The following is a 23,767-nucleotide window of genomic DNA, read 5'->3' as shown; positions in this document are numbered from 1 at the left end:
CAAATAATTCTTACTCCCTATCTTACTACACAAAATCCTCATTTTTAGAGTGTCTTTGAACCCGCGAATCAAGAAACCATTTGATTGTTCTGTCAAAAAGTTTAAAAAAATGGTAGAACCGAACCCGCTAGTTGAGTTTGGACCGGCGCCTTCTCAATCTACTTAATTTTAAATGAAGCATTCTCATATCCTTCTTCTGCTCATAGTGTTCCCTAATTTCAAAGGAAAAAAAAAATCGGGGACTTAGTACTGGGATTGCTACTGAGGAATTGTTGAGTCGGCTGACGGGGCAGACACCTCAGCATTGTGGCGCCCTGTCTCTTTTGGGGTAAGGTACTACGATAACGCCGGGGTCACTCAAACCCCCAGAACTGACCTTCTACTTTAGTTAGTCCTCTCTGGCCGGATACTTGACAAATCAATTACGTATTTTATGGAAATAATTGTCAGAATATGTAGGAAACCGTTTGGAACAATTACAAAATTAATTTCATAATTTGAGAACGAATAGTTATTTATTGATAATTTACAAATCGCAATACTTGGCAAGCATTAAACAGAACAAAAAAAAAACTGTAACCCATGTAAAATAACTTGAAATAATGGGGCGAATGTTTTCTTCAATTTAGAAAACTAATTTTGTATGGAAAGTCAATTAAAAAAGAATGCCCGCATTATTTTTTTGGAGTCACGTGACCGAGTCTTCCCTTTCCACTCGGTCTAATTTTAGGTGACTTTCATGGGCCGAGGGGGGGGGGGTGGCCACAACATACAGCAGAACAACTTCTGTGATGTCTGCGCATGTCCAACATGGCTGCTGATTCTCGCTAGTTTGACGTTGGCTCTCGCGTATTTTTCGGACTAATAATAATAAATAAATAAATAAATAAATACAGTAAAATCAGCAAAATAAATATTCATAATGTAATAATTTGTTGATAATGGTAGGTGGCAATGGTTGTACGATGAACTTGGCGTTTAATATAGAGTATTATTAGCACTAATCGTGCCGCAACATGGGGAAAATATGCGATGAGAAAAATCGTGGTGAAATTACGAGGTTAGAAATGTGGACAAGTCATTATCAATTGCTCATTAAACGTAGTTTTATTCCAATCCAAAATTCACTCAATAGTCCAAATAGTCAGGTAATTTTCTCTTTACAAATTTCCACATAAATTATTATTCCATTATTATTAATTAAGTCGAGGGATGACTCAATGTTTTTTCTATCTCATAAATTTTCAGTTTTCTCAGAATGTTGATTGTTCAAAAAAATGGTACGTCTTATAGGAAAATCCAAATTTAAAAAAATTTAATGGCGTTTCATAACTGTCGCCCTCTGACGATCACTCTGCGAAACTCGAATTATTTTCTTGGAATCTCTCTCTCTTTTCGCTTCTTGTCATGAAGATACTTGTGTACATGTGTGCGCCTTCTGGAGACACACAAGGCACATACGACAAACTCCAATACAACATTTAATTGTGGAGTTTGGTGGAGTTGCTGGCGCAGTGTGCGATCAGACAAAGTTGGACTCAGTCGGCCACAGGTTGATAGTTGTTTGGTTTGGGCTCGGGGGTATTGTCAGGATTGCCTTGACAGGTCGTCGGATGTTATTTTTTCATTTTAAACGCACATTCATAACAAAATACGTGAGAGACCTTGAGCGTGTGACCCGAGTTTGGTAAAAAAAAAAAAAGTTGATAAGAATCCTTTCATTCTCAATGCATAATTTCGTTTTTTTTTCCTTTATTCCTCCTCCCTATTTTTTAAGTGTCATTTTATGCCAAGTGAATGAAGAAAGATATATTGTGCGCCCGAGTGCAAGCAAGAAGACGATTAAACTGTACTCCAGAGAGAACAAAGCCTAGTATAGTGGGAATGCCTGTTTTGGAAGCAAGTGTTAGGATTTATTGATGAAGAAAAATATTGATACTAGTAAAATAGTGAAACCATTGCTCTGAATGCCATCAATTGGTCGTTGAAATTGGTTATTTTTTTTTATCAACGTCTCGGACCAGTCGAAGGCGTTCTGCAAAACTGAATAACCCGAGTCCAGGTCTTTTGTTAGGTGGTTCTCAATTTTATTATTTTTTTTTTTTCATTCATTTTTTTTATGCTTTTTTGTTGCTGTTGTCAACGAAAAACAGAGTGTGATGGTGGAAAGAGACTCATGAGATGAGAAAAATAACCAAGTGACATCAGGGGGAATTATTGTGATTTTTACGTAATTCGAAGAGGATTTGGTCCCTTTGATTGTCACTTCGTCCATTGTTTGAACGATTGGATTGAGGAAGATGTCGTCCCCGAGTGCTGGCAAGCGACGCATGGACACCGATGTTATCAAGTTGTATCCTTTATATGTACATGTATGTGTTGCTTTTTTCCATTGGGATTTGGAGAAATTTTATTTGCGAATCTTGGGTAAAATTCTAAATGTGTTTTGATTTTCTGTAGTTAATGGAGGAATGAAAAACATAGGCTTTTGTATGCAGAGGGTATTTAACTTCGTGTTACACCGATGACGGGTCACAGCTGTTTTTAACCAGCTGATTGTACCGTTCCGTGTGCGCACAACATTGGGTCGTACTCAATGCTTTGATATTGGCGTGCATTGGATTGGAAAGTGTACTTGATAAATATCTGAATTCTCCAGTTGTGAATTAACTTCATGCATAAGATATTATTCTCGTTGATTACTTTCTCGTTACATTGTGCTGTCAGCATTCCTTCAAGCTCAATTTTACGATCAATAGTGGAATATTGCAATTCTTATATGACTTTAAACATTATTGAAAAAGAGGTAGAAATAGGTTGTTAATGTGCAAAGTAACGGCGATGAATGACAGGAGAAATATTGTTATTATTACTCAATATTTCTTCATTCTCTGCCTTTCTTTCTCTTCGAATCTTGACAATTTTATGATACATCAGTCCATTTTTAGGAACTGAATGATCCAAAAAACATGTATATGAATCAGGAGAAAATAAGAGTGGATTTGGCAGAGGGCCATCAATACAAATATCGAACATCTATGAACGTGGTTCAATTCAAACTTGTTGAAACTCAAGGTTGAATGTTAAATGTTGAAAATTATCACTGTCTCATTCTTGTTGTGACATAACTGGAGACGTTAGAGTCACGATTCAGCCTCTCAAATGTCGCAACATGAAAAAAAATCAAAATTCATTTCAATTTGGGAAGTGGTAATGTTGCGTTTGTTAATGTGCCGACGACAGACAATCTCTCGTGAGATTTGACATAAAATGTATATAAGCTCAGCTCTTTGTCTTGTCACTGTGCAGATGAGTGAGGTTAGCTCCCCCTCTAAGTCCATTTGGGAATCATCGTATTCTTTCCAATAATATCCATCGGTTTCAAGAAAATCATTGTTCATGGAGGCCATGTAGAAAAAATATTCATTTGAGAAGAAACAAATTGTTTACATTGGAAATGTTGAGTTAAGAATATCCGAGTAGCTTATAGTCTGGTACAGACTATACTATGGATTAAATCATTTACAGTCACCATATTTGGCAAGCAAATTGCGCAAGGCATTTTTTCTTCAATCATAAATATTCAGCATCATTCAAATTACATTTTGCACTGAATTATTATTATTTCTTTCAACCTTCATTGTTTGTTAAAAAATAATTGAAATCTCTTAATCTCTTGGAAACATGATTTTCTAAGATATTATATCGGTTTTTGGCAAATTCTTAATATGAATAAAATTCTCATGGTTCCGACCCAATGGGTTTTATATTTAGACATTGATTACTTTATATTTAGACATTAGATAAATCTCGGTGTTTTACATTCATTCTCCCTTCCCTTTGCCCCACGGAAGTATATTTCCGTAACGAAATGGTAAAGCAAGTTATCTCTCAGTTAATGTTTTGAGAAATATGTCCGAATCTAAGGGAAATATCGGAATTTTTGCAATTACATTTGTTGTAGAACTCGAGTCGCTCTATAAAAAAGGTTTCATCAGCTTCTGCGAATCCTGAGATATTGATAAAAAATTGGGAAATAGTCAAAAGCGAGTTATCCCATTTTGCCGCATCGTTACTGATTTATAAGACAAAGTCGGAAGTATAAGGTCAAATGGGGCTCAAATGATTGTTCGGATGCTCATCTAAGGAAGTAGGGAAGCAACTCCCTGAAGAACTGATGTCTAAAATACTACGATGCCCTCAAATAATTTGAAGTTACCATAACTACGAAAATGAGAAAAACCAATTTTCTCGGGTAATCTATTTTTTTCTCCACATCATTGTATATTTCTCTTAACCATTTCCCTACAGAATAGAGAGCAAACACGAGGTGACGATCCTCGGGGGACTCAACGAGTTTTCCGTCAAGTTTTACGGGCCACGTGGAAGTGAGTATCGATTTAATTTAATAAATAACTACTCTCTTTTTATTTAAAATGGAACAAGTTGAAGTAACAATGATTTAATTACCATTTAATGACGCTACTGAAGCATGATATACCTTCGTCCTTGGATTTTCTTTGCAAAGGTCACGTTGCACAGGTTTTCCCGATCGAGTAATTTTCTCGGCTATTTTTTTTTTATTAGTTTAAATGAAAGGCATTTTAGTTGTGCTTTAAGTTGAGGTACTTGTCTAGTTGTTTGCTCCTTAGTTAATTGGTTGTCTTTAACATTCCCCAAAACGTCTCTTTTTTTCAGAAACAGTGATACACTTGCAACTTTATTTTTCTTTAATCGATAAATTATTAAATTTCATCGACGTCTCATTGAAAGACATTCTTTCGGATGAATGATTACAAAGGCTCCTTGACGATTATGAGGGTCTTATTTGATTGTTTGAATCCATCTGTTCGTGACGTCTTGGTTGAAGCCTACTCATAGGCCAATTTCCCCGGGTTATAGTGAACGCACGTCTAGTGTTGCCATGTGATTATCACAGGCTGTAAAGTAATTCCTGGCAAATATAATATTGAAGAAAGTATTATTTATAATATTCATTCGAGAAATTCTTGCAAAAATCGACCTGACAATGAAAAATATACAACAGTAATAAGTTGGCAAGATTCTCAGAAGAAGTGCTACTCTGAAGGCAGTACTTGGATATCCTTAACGGTGAAATTCCAAGTACAAGCGCTTGTAATTTATGAAAGTCACGCATCTAACGATTATTGAATGCTAGCACGCCTTTTGCATGATTAAATCAAATTACTGCACTTATCTCTCAGTCTCCGTACTTGTTCATGTTTTTTCTTTTCATAAATTAGCTTGGACGGTAGACCCTATATTTTTTTACAACAGTAGTTGAAAATTTTGTTATCTAAAATGTACCTTTGAATTATCTCTATTGACTAATCTAAGATTGGAATATTGGAGGCATTCCCTTGAGATCAGTGCAAGTCTACAAATTTTTATTTGATTTTACAATAATTTTTATAATTTATTTCGATGATTCGATTGATTATCGCCACACCTATAATGACATTTGAAATTGATTTCGACGTTATTTTGTTCAGTTATAGATTTTCAGTTTATCCATTTGGAGTTTAGCGAGTCCAACGGGAACAGTGTTCCTGCTGATGACTCGTTGTATGCAGCCCGTTTAGAAACTGGGTTAGTGGGTCATCCTCACTCGTAGGCGGTTGTTCTATTCGCTAGCATCGAACCACGTCAATATGCGTCTCTGCGCATCGAATGCGCAACCCTTTCTATTTTATGTAAAATCGAAATTCGTAATTGTCGGAGTAATAGGTGAAAGAGAATTTTTACTTTCTTGAAGTGGTGAATGGATCAGTAATTGTATACTATTTTCTATGATAATGGGAGATACTTGGAGTTCAAATCAAGTCTTGAGATTGTCACACAAGGAGCTTTTGTCATGTGGCCAGCCATTCTCGTCAGGTCTACGAATTCCACTTTTCCCACGTAATTTTGCGTATTTATTTGCTATTTTCCAGATTAAAAAAAAATTTTTAACGCTAATAGAAAGTTAAATTTCTGACGAGTATTTTTTTTTGTTTATTTCCCCCTGCATATATTCTATACTTCCCAAAATTTATTTTTCCTTCCCGTCTAATAAAAGGATCAGTACTCCTCACATTTTGAAAAATTTCGAAATTCATATCACCAGATTAATAATAGATAAACGTATCGACAGGAGGGAATACATTCTTTATTTTTTAATTTTAATAACGGAACCCGTGTGTCGTTGCGGCCCGGTAAGAGCTAAGTACTTCTCTGCTGTCTAGCCCTTTGAATTCCTGCTCTAGGAAGGGACAGCTCCAGGTCCACTGCTGCTTCCTCATGAAAGCAGGGCAGCATCACAGGAGGCGTGCAGTCTCCTCTTCATCCCAGAACTCAGAATTTATATTCTCAGACAGGTTCAGCAGGTTCAGGTGTATTCGGCGGCTGCAGTGCCCCATCAGTACCCCGACTGTCTATGTCACGATATTTTTCTCTAATTTCATCAGCGGCTCTGTGGGCTTGAGGCTTCACTCTCCGATGAAAAGCTTAGATTGTCTTGCACCGATCGTCCGCCTCCAGGGACAGCTCAGTTGTTCCATCGTTCACTCTCTGGTGTTCGGTTTAACGGTTCGTCGGGCTACACCGACGTCAAAGCCTGGAAGAGAAAGGGAGGGACTTCCCGCACCTTTCCTGGCCAGCCTTTTCGTTTTCTAGTATCTCAGAGTGTCCTGGTACCCAGATTAACTCGATCCTGGTATTAAGTCAATTTATCTTACGACTTCCTGAGCTGCTTCCGGGGAACCCGTAGAACTTACGCCTGTCTGTTATTGATGTGTCGGCATATATTTTTTTGAATAATTTTGACAGAATGAATAGGCTGAATGACAGACATTAAGAATTGAGGATGGAACATTTAAATGGATTACTATATGATAATTACGAACGATAAGTCAGGAGACATGAAAATATAATGACCTATCATCCTGTAATTGTGCTGTATTTCAGCGCCGTACGAGGGTGGAATATGGAAAGTGAGAGTCCACTTGCCCGAACACTATCCCTTCAAATCACCTTCAATTGGGTTCATCAATAAAGTTTATCATCCCAACATCGACGAAGTGTCTGGTACGGTTTGTCTTGATGTCATTAATCAGGCGTGGACGGCTCTTTACGGTGAGATGTCATTAATTTATCGAAATTCAGTGGTCATAAGAATTTAGTGATATAGCTGTATTATTTTCTCTCTGTTACAGATTTATCCAATATTTTTGAATCTTTCCTGCCTCAGTTGCTAACATATCCCAATCCGATTGATCCACTCAACGGCGATGCCGCTGCTATGTATCTTCATAAGCCAGAAGAATACAAGAAAAAAGTTGCAGGTCAGAAATTAGACAATTGTGGCAATTAGACAATTAGACGATGAGGCAGTTGTGTTGTGGGAAATTTTAATTAATTTTTTTTTACGGTCTAAAATTATTGGAACTCAATAGAGCAATTTCTGAAGATTACCAGCATGTTTTTAAATTATTGATGAACAATGCATTTTTCGATTGCAAAATTCATTTATTCGGAAACTAAATCGAGTTTAGTCGTATTTAGAATTTCAGCACAAAAAATATATTAAAAAGAGATTTCCTGGTTACGTACATAAGGCTTGTGGAAGTTCAAATAACTTCAATCATTTATCAATCAACAATGAATTTTAAAACAAGTAATGTTGTAGAGAATGGTCGTTAAATGCGTATTTATGATTTTTTTTTCAAATGGCCCTAACTTCCTAATTTCGCAATATATATAATTGACGTCAAACGTTAATTACAATATAATAATCTCTAAATTCTCCTTTCAGATTACGTAAGGAAATACGCCACAGAAGAAGCACTCAGGGACCAGGAGAATGGTGGTAATGGTAATGGCATGTCATCAGACAGTGAATCCTCGATGAGTGACTTCAGCGAGGACGAGGCGCAAGACATGGAGTTGTAACCAAATATTCTGCAATACTTCATATCCATCAATACATAAAAAATCCTCCAATTACGCCGGTAAACAAATGGCCAAGAGCAGCTCCTATAATTTTTTTTTTCGCATTAAACAATAAATTCATTAAGAAAGAAAGCGGCGTTTAATGCTATTAGCATTTGATCTATCGGCTCATCAGGGAATCAACAACATCATCGATCCTGAAAATGAATAGATCAATTCACGTTGATTTCCAAACTACTCAGAGGTTCTTTAGATTAAGTTCACGCGACAGTTTATTTTTATGGGAATAAATTATATTGGAGTTATTACATCTTGGTACATAATTAGAAGCAAACGTAATAATGGCCCCCTTATTCATGATACTTTTATTATTCATCAAAATTCTATTTAAAAATTAATTAAAAAATCATTATTATTTTTAGTTTTTTTTTATTGATTGATTGATTTATTAGGATAATCACAGATGAGTACGCATCTCCTGACATGAGCGACATTAAATTACTCTTTTTCTAATCTTGGGAATTCTCTGAGAGAAGCCACGATGTGCTGCACTTGACATCGGCCAACGATATACAGGAATTATTCAATATACGAAATACCATGACTTCAGAAAATAATGAACCATTATGGATATCGGAATTCCAATTCGAATAGACGTATCGTAATTTGGTCATCTAAAAGGAAAAAAGCAGAATATTCAGTGAATTGGCGATTTTTTTCAGCTGGATTTGAAATATTAACGTGCGCCTATTCAAATTGAAGTTCTGAGCCACTCATCTTGGAATAATTTTGGGAGAAAATGTCGAAATTAATTTTAACTAGTAATATTCGGAATGTTTGTGACACGGGGAACATTGTCCATTACGTCAAAAAATTAAAATTCGATTCTCAACTATTTTTTACCTGTCTCATAATAATGTGATAATTGGATTTTGAAAGTAATGCTCAACTCCCTCGTTGTTTTTCTCCTACATTTTTTTCGTGAATTTAATGAATCGATCAATCAGGCATACATAATTCAAGAGCTGATCTTCATTATTTCATTAAGTCAATTCATGTATATTTTTCAATAATTAAAATTGAGAAGAAAAAGAAAAAAAATCGCTATCAATCGAGATGATGTCATTCTACTCGAAGATCTCACATATTTACAATATTTTAATTGATTACACAAATTTCTATTATATAGTAATTGTTATTGCAGTAATGATTGCATTCATATGCCTAGCAGGAATAACAACTTACTGAATAAAAAAAAATATATATATATATGAACGAAGATGGCGAATTACAAATGTAAAATCTGAAATTGTCTGGGTTGAACGACATTTCGTTGAATATGAGATAAAAATAATAATAATAGGATATAGAATAGGATGAAAATTATTTTTTACAATTACGCTAGTTACTAGGTGTGGACTGCCTTGGATATTTCACCAATGTTTTTCTGTCTCCTAATTCTCCAAATTGGAAGTAGGATTGTTTTTCGTGAAGGAAATACAATGTTTCGACTGTATTTTTTAGGCAGGGGGATAGGAAAATGAAAATTGAATTTTTGCGTTGGAAAGATGGAAGAGAGTAAGTGCCATAGAAAAATGAAAAATAATTTTTTGAGTAAATAAATAAAATGTATCCAGGGGTCTGCGCCGTGAATCCTCCACACCTCTGTTTTCAAATGCACAACGCGGTGTTATTGTCCAGTGATGGAGAAGGAGATTTAGAAGAATGATAGTGTCTGAAATGGTGATGCTATTAAGGGTGAATTCGTATTCGCATTAACGAAAAAGAAAGCAGAACAAAATGAAATAAAAAATATATAGAAATAATAACAAGGAACACACACTATCCTACTATAAATATTTATAAGTGCATAAAATACAATAAAGGAGAAACGATAAAATTATATTATAACGAGTCAAAGGTGATTAAAGTGAATGAAATTTTTTGGTACAATAAACACAAAATAAAAACAACAAAAACATTGTCGTAAGATTCCTTCAATCGATTATTACGATCATCATTCTGATTGTAAATTAGGAATTGAATTTCCAAGACAAATAAAAGTTCAAAATATATTCTTGAATTAGAATTGTTACCCTGGATCATTCAAATTGTGTCGTGTTGCTTTCGGGTATTTAAGATACATCTGAGGGTCCAGTCAGCGCATAATCAATATTTATTCAGCGAATAAATTCTTGATGAAGTTCACATCAAATTCGAATTCGAAGTTCACGTCAGATTTGAATTCTCTCGAACAAAATATTTTTTCAACGTTTCTTTCGCCACTGAGTATTTTGTCGGCATTTGGTGGGCCAAAAAATACCGAAAAAAACATTCATCCGCCCTTGGGGAAAAATGCAAGATCGTCAGCAACAACATGGAAATAAAAAATGTTTCTCTTCCATTGCTAAAATTGAATTATCCGACAATTCAACCAACGATTCCGTGTCACGATTATCCTCTCTGCCACCGTTCTCGGTAATTTTAGTTACGCTAACCATTCTCCCATCCGCAAGTCTCCCCCAACTCCGCATAAATATTTCGTACATTAAAGTTCACTTTATCAGCTTCTACTTACTTCCCATTTCCCATCATCCAGTTAGTATAATTTCCTCCAGCAGTTGATGGTTTTCCCATGGTACATAACTGATAAGTAACACCAATCAAATAATCATTACAGCAGCTAGAGCCAGAGAACAGTTTATAACAATTTTTTTTTTAACAATTTCCAAACTCGGCAGTATGAATACTCGAGTGACAAATGTGAACAACAGGGACATTTCATCATTCCGTTATTTTTTTTCTACAGATGTATTCCTCTTGCAATTCACTGGTGCTTCTTCCATCGGTGATGTCTTTGAAAACACTCCACGGAGAGAACGATGGTGGGAATTATTTGTTTCCATCTGTGGTATCATCGTTCCTTCCTTCGTATTGTTTTGTGAATTCACCACTGTCTATCTAGCGGCTAAAAAGGATCTGAATTTCATGATTGAAGCGTTGACAGCAACATTCTCAGGTCTTTTGAGCATTATGAAAGTGAGTAAGAAGACATAATACTAAAAACCGCAGCAATATGTTTGGGTTTTAATTTATGCAAATTTCCATGTGTGTATTTGAATATTGAGGGAATACGGCTCTGGACACATCGGGTTGATCTTTTTAACCTTTTGCAAAATCTATCTAAACTGTGGGAATCGGCGAAACTTAATCAGCTAATCACTTCGGAAATGATCAAAACTGCCGAACGAACGAAACGCATTCGATCCTATTATTGCGGCGTTGTCATTGTGCTTGCTCTCTCTTATTGCCTTCGTCCATACACGTAAATAAATTGTAATTTTATTCAGTTACATTTGTAATAACGTTTGAGTTTCATTATAGATTACTTCTCAATCATTCTCTTTACGCCATGAATGAAAGTTACGATTTCTCGGTAACGATATATCCTGCAACGTATCCTTTCTCCACTGGAGAATACATCAGCTATTTGATCTGTCTCGCCTACGAGATCATCGTCATGGTATGTGTCATAACTTACTGGATCACCTGTGACGGTCTTTTTGCTCAGATCACAATACATTTATCACTGCAATTCGAAGCAAGTATTTATCCTACAAGACTTTTTCACAATCCTATGGAGTAGGTAATAATTTCCTTAGAATTGTCAATTCTCAGATATTAGCTGAGGAATTGAAGCAGATAAATACAATTCACAAAGATCATTCAAAAGTATACGTTGAAAATCAGCAGTTAGCTACTATTGCTCAGCGACACAATGAGATGTTCTTGTAAGTTGTGAAATGATAATTAAGATTCAGTAAATTTAAACAATATTTTCTTGTTTTTATCAGACATTGCGCCACAGCAGAAGACTTTTTCAACCCCATAATTTTTCTTACGGTGTTAATCAATGGGGCTCACTGTTGCTTCTGCATGTTCAGCTTGGAAAAGGTAAAGGAAAATAAAAATGTTTAGGTTTTCAATCGCCGAATTTTTACCGTAGCTTTGAGATTAACTTTTACTGCGGATGTACATCATCTACTGATGATGTGAAAGTGAATTGGGCCAGGGAAAAATCGGTATTTCCACAATAAATTTATCGAGAAAGATGTGCATTCAGGATTGGGCAAGAAAAATGTGTAAAATACCGCTGGTGTATTACTTGTTTTTTTACGTAGACAAAAGGTGATTTACTAAAAATATTTGAAATATTGTCGCGAGTGCAGTTACATCTACTATGACAGGGGATTTAATGGGAAGAATCGCTCTATTCTTATTGTTTAACTAATTAAGCTTTCTCCCTTTCGTTCATTTATGTAGTTTGATCGCACCCTGTAACAATATCTTTGCAGGAATTATCGAATGGAGATTTAAACGAAATAATGAAGAATCTCTTCCATATAATGGCTCTTTCAGGTCAAACAATCGTTTACTGTGGTTATGCAGATCGTTTAACTCATCAGGTAATTAATGCAGATGCAGAAGACTTGCAATGTTTAATATCGATGTTCTATCGTAATCTGCAGACCTCCAAAATAAGTGACGCAATTTATAATTCTGCTTGGATTGATCAGAGTAAAAAATTCAGACTCATGTTGTTAACAATGCTTATGCGTGCTCAGAAAGAATATATATACACGTCTTACGGTATCATTACCCTTAACCTGCAGCGAGTAACAAGGGTGAGCATGTTAATAATTAAACTATATATTGAATCTAAATGAATTAATTTTTTTTATACCAATAATACAGATCGCCAATGCGGCTATGGGATATTTTGCTCTCTTACGTAGCATGCCATGAATGATGGAATAATTTATTTAAATCATTTTGCCCTTTACCACAGAAGGGTGATCGAACCAGAGATACAAAATGGCTCGAACAGCAGCATTGTTTGTATGAAAAATGTCACCAACATTATTGTTTGATGTTGAAGAGTAAAATTTCAATTGATCTTCATCTTTTCCATTATCTACTTCTCAAGTTCTTTTAGCCACAACAGTCATCAAATGTGTTTGTAAAAATTTATAGTAAAATAATCTACAAGATTCTCTCGGTGCTGACGACAATGCAAAGCCAATTATTTGAAAAGAGGAATTGCGCGGGAACCGCAGCCTGCGCGCAGCGGCAGTTGATTCGAATGGTAGTCCACAGCGATTGAATCAGGACTTGAGTAGAATAGGTCCCAATTTTCGTTTCAGTCCCTCGGGTATGGTATCATACTCAAATCTTAAAAAACAATTTTTTGGTGGAATCGTGCGTGCTTTGGGGTGAAATTCTAAACGGACAAGAAAATGGGTAAAAAGTACCACGAAAATTATAGTTGGGATTATGGGGTAGGAAAACCGCCCTTATCAAAGCATTTGTCTTTTTCAATCAAAATTTACTACCACTTGAATGAACACTGATTAGTGTACACAGAAAAATTACATTTTTACGTTACGTAAAAAATACCACTTGTGTGATTCTCCAGGATGGTCTTTTAAACACGCGGTGAAACATGCGCAGGAAATTATTACCCACCTTTTGATGTAGATCATTCTGCGACTTTGAATCCTTATTGCGTGGCAGTCAAAGTAAAATTGCTATAATAAATATATTTAACGTGATTCGGTACAAGACGTAACTGATGTTACATGCGATTGCTTATAACATATATTGTGTTATATTTTTTATAGCAAAAAAAATTACTACAAAATCATAATATGGTTCCGAGGTGAGCTAATGTTCAAAGTTTTGGGTTCCCATTTTATTGCCTGTTAAAACCGCTGTCAAATTCTAAGATTTCCGCAAAAATTACGGTACAATAAAGTCAAGATTCCAGAAAAGGAGTAAAATTTATTATCTTTTCGTGAATTTTTCCCTGTGTTTGAGACAAAAGTAACCACAAAAGCACCTTTCCTACACGATTACCCATACTTTATTGTAATTTTTGTAATATTTTTCTGTCCATGGAGGTAGGATAAACTGTTGAAATTTGGTAGTAAACAATTGAAGACATCATTATCTTTCCAACTTACGTGTAGTTGATATTTGCATATTAATCTTACATCGAATAGTAAATAGATCATTGTCTGGTTGGATGATACACTCGATATTCGACGTTAGCGAGCAACAGAGCGTGTACCGATGCATAACATTTTCTTGAAGGCCAGACGGAATTCGGGTGAGAAAATTGTATAAATAATAGGATTGAGGGTACTATTAAAATAACCTAGCCATAGAAATATGCTAGCTAATAGTTGTGGTGGATAACAAACAGTACAGATAGCTTGAAGTAGAGTAACAAAGAAAAATGGAAGCCAACATGCCACAAAGGCACCCGTGATTATGGCAAGCGTTTTGGCTGCCTTTCTTTCACGTTTTGCTTCGATTGTTTTTGTTATAATTTGTGGCTGTGAACTTTGTACCACAACTGCTGTCGATGTAGTTGACATTATAGTTCCCATTGTTGTTGATATCGTTGTTATTGTTGTTGATACTGATGTCGGTTGTGCCGTTGTACTGCCATCGTAAGATGTTTTCTCAGGTGATGCTGAAGAATGTTCTGGCGTAGATCGTGTTATTGTGAAAGCAGCTGACTCTTCAAGTGTTCTACATATGATAAATTAGACAAATTAACGTTATTTGTCTTGTCTCGTGGTTCCTTATTTATTCAGGATTTTCAAAAATAGGTGAGTGGAATTTTTATCACATTCAATTGTCGTCAATACAATAATCTGAAATTTATAAAATTGATTCAATTGATATGCCACCTGCGTTTAACGAGTTTGAGAAGTCCATTTCCCTGGCGGGATTGGTGAACTTTGGTTCCAGGACGTTTTCTTATACGCCTCCTCGCTGCTTGGAATATTCTCCAATATAAGAACAGAATAGCTAAGAGGGGTACATAGAATGTGGCGCAGGTCGCAAATATCTGTGGATGAAAATTAATTGGTATTTTTATTTGTCCCCAAGTAATGATCATTGCAAATTGTTTAGCGAAGGACAACGTGGATAGTTTGAACATTTTTTATGCGGATATGTTATACGATAGGGTTGATTTATGTAGAAGACATCATTGATTATACAGAATGGGTCATTGGTCCTGTGACCTGATCCGAGATTTATAAATCAGGTTTTTTAGATCAAAGATTGATCTGAAACTTGAATAAATTTTCACTCGAGAGCAGGATCAATGAAGTCTGAACTAAAAGAAGTACAGGTTCACCAGGTTATTGTTAATTTTAATTATGTAAGGCATTTTAGAAAAATGCCTTACATAATTAAAATGCCAAAATGCCAAAAATATCTGATAAATAATGGTACTGTATGGGAAATTTACCTGATATGCAGGATCTTGGGAAACTAAACATTTTCCCTGGTCAATACGCTCCATATAGGCGGGATCTTTCCAGCCAAATTGCGGTGCCAATGAGACCACTAAAGAAGCAATCCACACACTAGCAATTAGTAGAGAAATTCTCCTCGGAGTCCTCCCCTAAAAATATAAAAAGTCATTCTCCCCTGCAAACTACACGCCAAGTTCTGGGTTTAGGGAGAACTTCCGAACAACTTCTAATTAAGAAATGATTTAACTTGCTGGTGGTCTACAAATTAATGGAAATTACATGAAACAATATATATATACATATATCTATAGAAGTGGGCGCCCGCATGAGAAAAGTTGTCGTTGCTGATTCGAAGTTACTCACAGTGTCGTATGCAGCAGTTGATTCCGCGCATGTTAATCACAAATACAAACTTTTACGTAGAATAATACCCAATTAATTATTGTTCAAGTTGTGTGATCGACATTTTGCTGGAAGTCATGCAAATAATATTTATTATTAGGGATGTTGGAGGCTTTAAAAGATGCGATGAAATAGTCATTGTCATGGATCATTGACGGACAAATCCCATTGCTCTTAAGGGTTCTTGTCCTAAAATCGCGATTTATCAGTACATCAAGTACTTTCACCACTTTTCACTAGTGAGATGTTCTTCTACTTTTGTTGTCCAACAGTACAGCTTACACAATGTCCTCTGATTGTTTACAATTGTTTATAAAATATTTTTCCTCCAGATAAACCCTCTTCGACCATAAATTGCTAGATATTTTGCGATAATTTTTTTATCTGCACTTTGTGGGCCTGAATTTAAATCGCAATATTAATCCGTGAAAAGAGTTGGAGGAATGCACGTGTTATCGCACACTCGCGGGTCATTTTCCAACATTCAAATATTACTGTGATAACAATGAAAACCTCAGCGCCAGTAATTGGATGATTTCGATTAAATCGCTAACAAGGTCTGTTGACCTTTTTCTTCTGCTGTGTAAATGGTGCACTTGTAATGAAGATAATTAAATATTGATGGACCCATTCGGCAGAGAAGAATCTACAATTTGATCGTAGATTAAAAATTAATTAAAAAATAATATTTTAAGCCGTAAACGGTTTAATCCAAATATCTCGACTATTGACACCGTCAACATGGACTCCTTTCATGCAGACGCCCATATATATGTATGCATAACCTGAATATAATTAAGATCGGTCACCGCCCAATATCTGTCAACAGCAATTGCGACCAGATGCAGTATTGACGCTGTGCAACACAGTACATCACTGCTTGTCCATATGTCACATAGTTCGGGGCCCAACGACCATCCTGAATTTATCTGAAATAAAAAAATCAAGAGCGTAAAGTTTGACTATTAACTACTTAACCGCCCTAAAAATACTATTAACAGTTCACAACGTTGTGATGTTTTTTTCCAACTGTAGTAGTCGTATATTCATTTTGTAGTGAAATTTCCTATATTTCGTTTTTAAGATTTAACTGTGAAAATGATTTTTTAGGTACATCCGGATACAGCGGGTTAAACATCTGTCTCTCTAAAATACTATTTTTATTAAGCATGAGCAATGAGTATATTTTTTTATTAATCATTCGAAGAATTCGTCTGAAAAATATTGGAAAGATCCCCACGTTATTCAGCAAAAAGATTAGACATTCTATTATGATGTTAAGGGGAAGTTTTGCGCATGTCGACATTCATTGCTTTGCAAAAAATAAAATTAAAACTAAACTCTATATGTGACCACAGACCACTTAGCTTCATCCTATCTCATCGGCTCTAAGGCACACCTATTTCTTCTTCTTTCGCATGGATGTTCATACTTTAGTATCGATATCCCGATATATGTGACATTAAAGGTTGGCAGAAAAAAATACCGATGGCCTCCGATGAAACGATGTTAAAAAAAAATGGCCCTTGGTAAAGTACCTGAAGCAAGAACGATGGAAAGAAATAATGATCGATGGGAAAAATTATTGAATGTAAAGGTTTTACGAGAAGGGACTACAACGACACTAGTTTTTTCCGTTTTTTATTGGTCTGACCTCCTGTTGTATGTGCGACTTTTGTTGTTTTTCTGACGCTTATGATTGACCTGTTCGGATTATTTGTTACCCATTTTCAACCCCTTCTGACTTTTTCATTTGTGTTTCTGAATGACTATTGGTATTTTTAAAATTTGTCATGTTCGCTCATGTATTTAATAATTAATATTTTCCGGTGTCCGATGCTTTTGGGACTAGTAGAAATGTCTTTGGCGAATTTTTTTAAGCGTAAGATATCTTGATTCTTGAACAAATCTGGGTAATGTTGATTTCTGTAACAGTGGTCATTTGAAACAGAATTTTTCTTTCCGAAATATTTTATAAGTTGATAATAGTGCGATAGGATATGAGCGGTACTAAACAAAGATAATAATAAATTTTCGCATGACGAAGTGTGATGAAATTTGTTCCTGAAATGTACTGAAATTAACATATACCTCGTAAACTGCACTGAGCGGCATAACCAGGCAAGCTACCATGAGATCAGCTACCGCAAGACTGATAATTAGGTAATTTGCAACGGATTGTAAATTTCTGTCCAGTAGAATGGCTGCTATAACGAATACATTTCCTGTAACAATTTGGATCCATCCTTAATGCACCTGTGAAATGATTATTCAATACTGATGGCGAGGGATCATTGCTTTCTCAATGAATATAATTCGGGAAAAAGGTCGCTTATTAACACCATCAACAAACAATTTAATACATTTATCATCGAAATCTCATGAAAATAGCAGTCATTGTTATACTTTATTCGAGTAGTTAATTAATCTTTTTGTTTTTCCTGCTTTCAATGGATTTACTCCAATTATAAATCAATCTAGCAGTCATAATACGCGCTTTCATCGCTGTATATTGTATGGTATTATCAATTTATTCCCGACTGTTTCTAAAGAGTAAAACCCCCACAAATAGGGGAGGCAATCTCTGTACCGCTCAACTACCAATACCGGTCACCTGATTTTTTCCATAATCACAACATTTTCCGCAGTCTCCCTCGCTCCATTCAATTATGAGTTTCGAACTTTGTAATGAAAATGTCATTCGCACGAAAATTTTCTTTTTTCTTCTCACTCCTTTGGATGACAAGAAAATTAAATAAAAATCGTCTCAGGAAAAATGGTTCTGCAGAGGCGAGAAATTGTTTAATAAAATTTACGCGAAAGTTTCATGATTCTCAAGTATTTTAGGAAATATTTTCAGAATATTGAACAATGATTTCAAAATGCGAATGGCTGGGACATTCTATCCAAGCCATTAAACCCCCGTTGGTTGCATAAAAGTTACGCGTTGCTCGCGCTATAAACACCCTGACGTACTAGCATAAATTGACATAACGACAAATTTTAAAGTTCAAGGAAAAATAAAGGAATCAAGAATTATCTGGATAGTGTACATGAATACCCGTAACTACGTATTCAAGTACAAAGTTGTCATGTTTTTTCCGAAAGTTTGCGTTAATTTGTTACAAGACCCGGAGTTTCGAAAGAAAAAATAAATAAAGTAATTACGTGTAGCCGTTTGCAAAAGGTTTTCATTTATACAACTTTTAGATATTTTAAAAAGTCATATCAAAATTATTTCAAATTTTTCAGAAGCTCTGCTGCAGGGGAATTTCGAAAATTGGGAACAGTGCGCTGGAGTTTTCATACATTATTTGAGAAATTATGATTTATTTGGCCAGTTTCTTCATGGAAGAAATAATTTGTTTAACCGGAATAGGATTAAAGTATTTTACTATTATTTTCCTTTATGAACGAATGGGATGAAGATAGAAATAGTATATCCGTAATTTAAATAAATAAATTCCTTTTAGTTAATCGAAGGGAATCTACTTTTACACATCTATTGACGCGAGTTATATACGAAGAGAAATAGTTCTATAAAAAATACGTAAAGGTAATTCCCAAATGAGAACAGAGGTTCGATAACAATAACGATGGATCCAGTAAAAAGTCCAAAAACCTTCGTAAAAATTACGTAACTCGCGGTGGATTATGTACGGAGCATCCCCTACCTTTTCCTGGATCCTCTATAATTTTTATCGTACCTATATTCTCGCTTGCGAATTACGGAGCTTTCCCGCAATTTTTATCGAGCCTTCTCTCCGTGTATAGGAATCAAATTGAGCGGTACGAGCTGCATGCGCCCAATACCACTCACTCATTCCCTGTCTTCATTTTTTTGATGATTTATCGTAATTGGAACAAAAATTGAGGACCTGGGGCTTTTAAATATTTAGCTGAGAGGGTAAAAAAAATATGAGGCCATGAATTTTCATTTAAAATCTCGGTTTAGGGTACGAAAAGTATCGTTATTCCTTACTTGAGCGCATAGAGAGGAAGATTACTAAATGAATTTGAATTTTTTATGATATTAAAGAAAAATGAGGGTCTGCTTCGCAAAAATTCAGCAATTTTCGTCCAATTTTTCTCTGAATCACAATTTCCCTTTCCTCCTCATGCAGTCCACGCCCGATTTCTCCCCCTCGAAGTATCTCCGATATTCTTAAATCACCCTTAGCTCAGCTAGGAAATTATTCAATGTAATGATTTTTAACTAACCGACAATAGTAATGAGAATCAGGAGCCCCAGGAAAATACCTGTAAGTACCATTGTCACCTCTTCGAGTGGTAATCCATGATCGGTAGTTGTTCTGTTCCCAGCAGAATGAATAGCCATTATTTATATCCTTTTCAATCTTCATTACTGTAAAAAGGGATTAGTCATGATAGTGAGAGTAGCCTTAGAATAATTCTCAAGAGTATGTACGCGACGAAATCGTGCCAATTTCTCATCATTATTATCATCGTCATCGACATCATCTGCATATATTGAGTGTCATTGAGTTGTAGTAGCTCGTTCTCAGTGGACTTTCAACGGGCACTACAGAATGCTTGCCAAATGTTGATTCCATCCGAGCATGATGGAATAGTCAGTTAAATAAATTTCATGCCCCATGGCTATTTGATGTAAATTTCCCTATCATCTGTCCCACACGATCTGGATTCATACTCTTTTGTGTTTCCAATTGCTTACTCGAAAAGTTTTCACATATATATTTTTCATCCATTCTTATGCGCTTCTGATGATATATGCGGTGATTTCATGAATATCAGCAGGACCTGCAAATGACAAGTGACTATAACACAGGATAATTCGACTATTGATTTGAGAAAAATTAAAAATCGGAAGTAAAGAAAGTTATTACGGTTTGGGTTTTTTTTTCGAGTGCAATAACCTACGGACTTACTAATAATGTATAAAAATATATTAAAAATAGGTAAAGTAGATAGAATATAATTGTTTATTCACTGACAGTGATTTTTAAGACTCAATGCAAACACGAAATCGTCAAGAAAAATCTACAGCATAATTATCGTACGTGTTGATAATTCGTTCCAATATTCAAATTATCTGAAATGACAGATAGGACTGAAAATCTAGTGCTAAACATCCAGTAAAATGAAAATTATTATCTCATGCATCACTTACTGTGAAAGCAGAAATATTCATATTCGCCGGTTATTATTCATCTTCATTTCAATTTAATCACCTTTTTGAAAAGACGATTAGGACTTGGAAGAAGTTTACCAACGCGTTGAAACAATCCTCTGCCTCTTTCAAAATGGCGGCACTTGGGGAAAAAAATCTAGACTTAGAAAAGGTATTATTCGCTGCTGCAATAATTGTTAATAACTGTCATTATGACATTCATAGGTAGAACTTTTTATTCAATAGAAATGTACTAGTTTTATCATAAATTTTATGGCTGAAATAAAGGTGAAACGATCTCAAATTGATTCATAACATTGATTTTCACAGAATTTCTTTCAGCATAATGCAAACAGAGATCTAATGTGACTATTATCAATTAACGCATGGAAAAAATCATGGGTAATTCGGTACATTGTGGTATCATCGGTGTTCAGTATTTATTGTCACCCTATGACACAATTAAATAAGACAATCGGCTAATAATTTATGGAGCATGAGAGATGAAAAATTGTGACCATGTTTTTGAAGCAACAATTTTCAACGGCCAATCTACACGTCATCAATACCTCCGATAATATTGCATATCAAGCTTCATTGATGATTATGATTGATATTGCATGCATGATCATTGTCAGGAAATCAGCATTATTATTCTCAGGAATAGATTCAAACTATAAAGAGCATTCATGAAAAAAATCTATATACATTAGTCAAATAATATATTTAATAAATAATTTTTAATTTACATGCTGTTTATATTATTTGTTTATTTAAACATAAAACATGTGAGATTATGAACAACAGATATAAAACAACACCTAGAGGGAAAATAAAATTACACTTGTTGTTCTTCTCAATTGACGAAGTAATGTTTATATTTCACTCATCAATTATTTTTATTCACTCATTGATTGAAAAAACTTCATAAATATCACTCAATTTTCAGATGATTTCGTTACAAATATGTTAGAATATTGTTCAGAATGTTTTTTAAATCACCAGAAAAAAAATCAGTCTCAAATGAAATATGAAAATTTAATAGCTCATACTGGTCTGTCAAAGTATATTGTCACAATTATTTTTTTATAATAACCGATGATGTAACTGAATTTTGTGGAGTATCACGACCGTGGTATCTGTGATTACGACTCCAATCAACGAACTAAACGATACGGATATGTGAAGGGGAGTGCTCTGTGTACACTAGCTCATACAAGTAGAAAGAAACACACACCGAACTGGAGTGGACCATACTGCTGGGTGAAAAGAGGAAAAGGGGTAGATGGAGGTGAGCTGCGCAAGCGCTTATGGGGGGGTGTTGGCTTTTCCGTTTCCGCATTTTCTTTCTCTCATTTTAGTTAATTTCATACAATCTTTACATTTCCTCTAATAATTCTAATCAGCACGTTAGGGGGGCGGGGAAGGGGACAGAGGGGGGGGGTTACAAAAGTTAATTATGCTTTTGATAAAAAGACTATGAGATGAAATATTCAAAAGGCATGATTTTGCAATTTAAACGATGTCTTAGACGACGTCATTATCAGATTGGTCTATCGATATTTTTAAAAAAGTTTTATAAGAAAATAGCCATTGTTTCATCCATTTTATTTTATAATGGATTCCATGAGAAAGGTAATTGATGGATGGAAACGTTTTTCATCTACTTGGATTCAAGAATTGTATAGATTTAACCGCTGATGATTTAATTGACATGAATATAAAACTATATTTTTGTTAATAAATTGTAGCTCTGCTAAATATTTTATCCCCAGTGATAACCCACAGGCGGTGGATAGTGCGTTATGGTTGTAGATAAATTTACTGTCCATTCACTGGATAATGGCATATAAAAAATATGTACTAGAGCATAAAAATATGTATAAAAACCAGTCAGAAATAGCGTACCATATTCTGGCTAATTACTCATCTTGAACTCGAGCAAATCGACATTCAAAAGATGATTTAAACGGCCATATAGGAGATGAATACACGTACGCTAGTGGCGAGGAGAAAACAAAATAACGCATAATATGTAAATTCCACTGCCTATTCTACAATGCGAAGAACATGATTGTTACCCTTGTTCAGGGGAGGGGCGGATTGGGATGGGTCTAAAATAGGTACAGCCGCAAAGAATGGTACAGGAAGTGGCGGCCATTTTCCCCAGAAGTTTCGGGGGTAGGGCCATCTAGAATCACTGTAGGGAACTGAAAAAGAGAATTTCTTTACCTGTTGTGAAAATTACCGATCGGAGAAAAGAATGCGAATGTCCTCTATCATAATTTTATTGTAACACATAATTTTTATGTTTTATAGATGGCGATAGTAATCCAATAATCATCTTTCAACGTTCTGTCAAGGGATGCTCAACCTAAAATACTAACGAGAATGTGCATGGAAACTACATGCCCCGTTTTTTTCAAATAATTAATTAATTGTTAATGAATTAATTTATTGTATCGATGATGGTTATTCACTCTTTGAACTTAATCAGATATTTTTTTCGCAGGGCTCTATAATATTTCTTATTGTTACGGTTAATTATATATAATCGAATGAACAACTATTTATTTATTATTTTGTTAAATTTTAAATTCCATCACCGGTAATTTAGGTTAGTCCAATTATATATAACTAACCGTAACAATAAGAAATATTATAGAGCACTGCGAAAAAAATATCTGATTAAGTTCAAAGAGTGAATAACCATCATCGATACAATAAATTAATTCATTAACAATTAATTAATTATTTGAAAAAAACGGGGCATGTAGTTTCCATGCACATTCTCGTTAGTATTTTAGGTTGAGCATCCCTTGACAGAACGTTGAAAGATGATTATTGGATTACTATCGCCATCTATAAAACATAAAAATTATGTGTTACAATAAAATTATGATAGAGGACATTCGCATTCTTTTCTCCG

At 35.0% G+C, this 23,767-nt stretch overlaps 3 protein-coding genes across 12 annotated transcripts; 2 read left to right on the top strand and 1 right to left on the bottom strand.

Annotated features, from left to right (window-relative positions):
• The first annotated feature begins 803 nt into the window (after positions 1 to 803).
• LOC135172535 (ubiquitin-conjugating enzyme E2 H) lies at positions 804 to 10,025 on the top strand. Of its 8 annotated transcripts, none has more exons than XM_064138596.1 (6): positions 804 to 944; positions 2,154 to 2,353; positions 4,312 to 4,388; positions 6,967 to 7,134; positions 7,215 to 7,343; positions 7,814 to 10,025. In XM_064138596.1, exons 2-6 carry the CDS (start codon positions 2,301 to 2,303, stop codon positions 7,948 to 7,950), a joined length of 564 nt encoding a protein of 187 aa, XP_063994666.1. In that variant the 5' UTR covers positions 804 to 944; positions 2,154 to 2,300; the 3' UTR covers positions 7,951 to 10,025. The 8 variants fall into 8 exon arrangements, 7 of the variants coding, with proteins under 7 accessions (XP_063994666.1, XP_063994667.1, XP_063994665.1 ...); XM_064138597.1 differs by lacking the exon at positions 804 to 944 and adding an exon at positions 1,042 to 1,060; XM_064138595.1 differs by lacking the exon at positions 804 to 944 and adding an exon at positions 1,394 to 1,552.
• Positions 10,026 to 10,677: 652 nt separating this feature from the next.
• On the top strand, positions 10,678 to 13,757 carry LOC135172533 (odorant receptor 13a-like). Its single transcript, XM_064138587.1, has 8 exons — positions 10,678 to 10,989; positions 11,079 to 11,275; positions 11,335 to 11,551; positions 11,629 to 11,741; positions 11,805 to 11,904; positions 12,306 to 12,416; positions 12,480 to 12,635; positions 12,706 to 13,757. Exons 1-8 carry the CDS (start codon positions 10,693 to 10,695, stop codon positions 12,754 to 12,756), a joined length of 1,242 nt encoding a protein of 413 aa, XP_063994657.1. The 5' UTR covers positions 10,678 to 10,692; the 3' UTR covers positions 12,757 to 13,757.
• An 8-nt stretch (positions 13,758 to 13,765) lies between these two features.
• On the bottom strand, positions 13,766 to 22,196 carry LOC135172534 (5-hydroxytryptamine receptor 2B-like). 3 transcript variants are annotated; one of them, XM_064138590.1, is made up of 8 exons: positions 21,681 to 22,196; positions 20,839 to 20,980; positions 19,908 to 20,468; positions 17,778 to 17,911; positions 16,496 to 16,615; positions 15,278 to 15,433; positions 14,709 to 14,869; positions 13,766 to 14,547 (listed from the first exon to the last, which is right to left on the bottom strand). In XM_064138590.1, exons 3-8 carry the CDS (start codon positions 20,023 to 20,025, stop codon positions 14,058 to 14,060), a joined length of 1,179 nt encoding a protein of 392 aa, XP_063994660.1. In that variant the 5' UTR covers positions 20,026 to 20,468; positions 20,839 to 20,980; positions 21,681 to 22,196; the 3' UTR covers positions 13,766 to 14,057. The 3 variants fall into 3 exon arrangements, with proteins under 3 accessions (XP_063994660.1, XP_063994658.1, XP_063994659.1); XM_064138588.1 differs by having other exon boundaries at positions 16,472 to 16,615; positions 21,681 to 22,190; XM_064138589.1 differs by having other exon boundaries at positions 16,472 to 16,615; positions 20,900 to 20,980; positions 21,681 to 22,190.
• Between the last annotated feature and the right edge of the window lie 1,571 nt (positions 22,197 to 23,767).

Source organism: Diachasmimorpha longicaudata, chromosome 2, assembly GCF_034640455.1.
Source record: "Diachasmimorpha longicaudata isolate KC_UGA_2023 chromosome 2, iyDiaLong2, whole genome shotgun sequence".
NCBI classification, from domain to species: domain Eukaryota; kingdom Metazoa; phylum Arthropoda; class Insecta; order Hymenoptera; family Braconidae; genus Diachasmimorpha; species Diachasmimorpha longicaudata.
The sequence above is the reverse complement of the archived record's forward strand: the minus strand, read 5'-3'. Positions and strand labels throughout refer to the sequence as shown.

Bases quoted from the DNA above. Each gene is read 5' to 3' on its own strand.
- LOC135172533 (XM_064138587.1), top strand. From the start codon at position 10,693: ATGAATACTCGAGTGACAAATGTGAACAACAGGGACATTTCATCATTC. The intron at 10,990-11,078 runs GTGAGTAAGAAG...TTGAATATTGAG, and splicing joins GTCTTTTGAGCATTATGAAA to GGAATACGGCTCTGGACACA. The intron at 11,276-11,334 runs GTAAATAAATTG...GTTTCATTATAG, and splicing joins TATTGCCTTCGTCCATACAC to ATTACTTCTCAATCATTCTC.
- LOC135172535 (XM_064138596.1), top strand. From the start codon at position 2,301: ATGTCGTCCCCGAGTGCTGGCAAGCGACGCATGGACACCGATGTTATC. The intron at 4,389-6,966 runs GTGAGTATCGAT...GCTGTATTTCAG, and splicing joins GTTTTACGGGCCACGTGGAA to CGCCGTACGAGGGTGGAATA. The intron at 7,344-7,813 runs GTCAGAAATTAG...TTCTCCTTTCAG, and splicing joins ATACAAGAAAAAAGTTGCAG to ATTACGTAAGGAAATACGCC.
- LOC135172534 (XM_064138588.1), bottom strand. From the start codon at position 20,025: ATGGCTATTCATTCTGCTGGGAACAGAACAACTACCGATCATGGATTA. The intron at 17,912-19,907 runs GTTAGTTAAAAA...AAATTGTTACAG, and splicing joins GATTCTCATTACTATTGTCG to GAAATGTATTCGTTATAGCA. The intron at 14,870-15,277 runs GTAAATTTCCCA...TTTCATCCACAG, and splicing joins CCCAAGATCCTGCATATCAG to ATATTTGCGACCTGCGCCAC.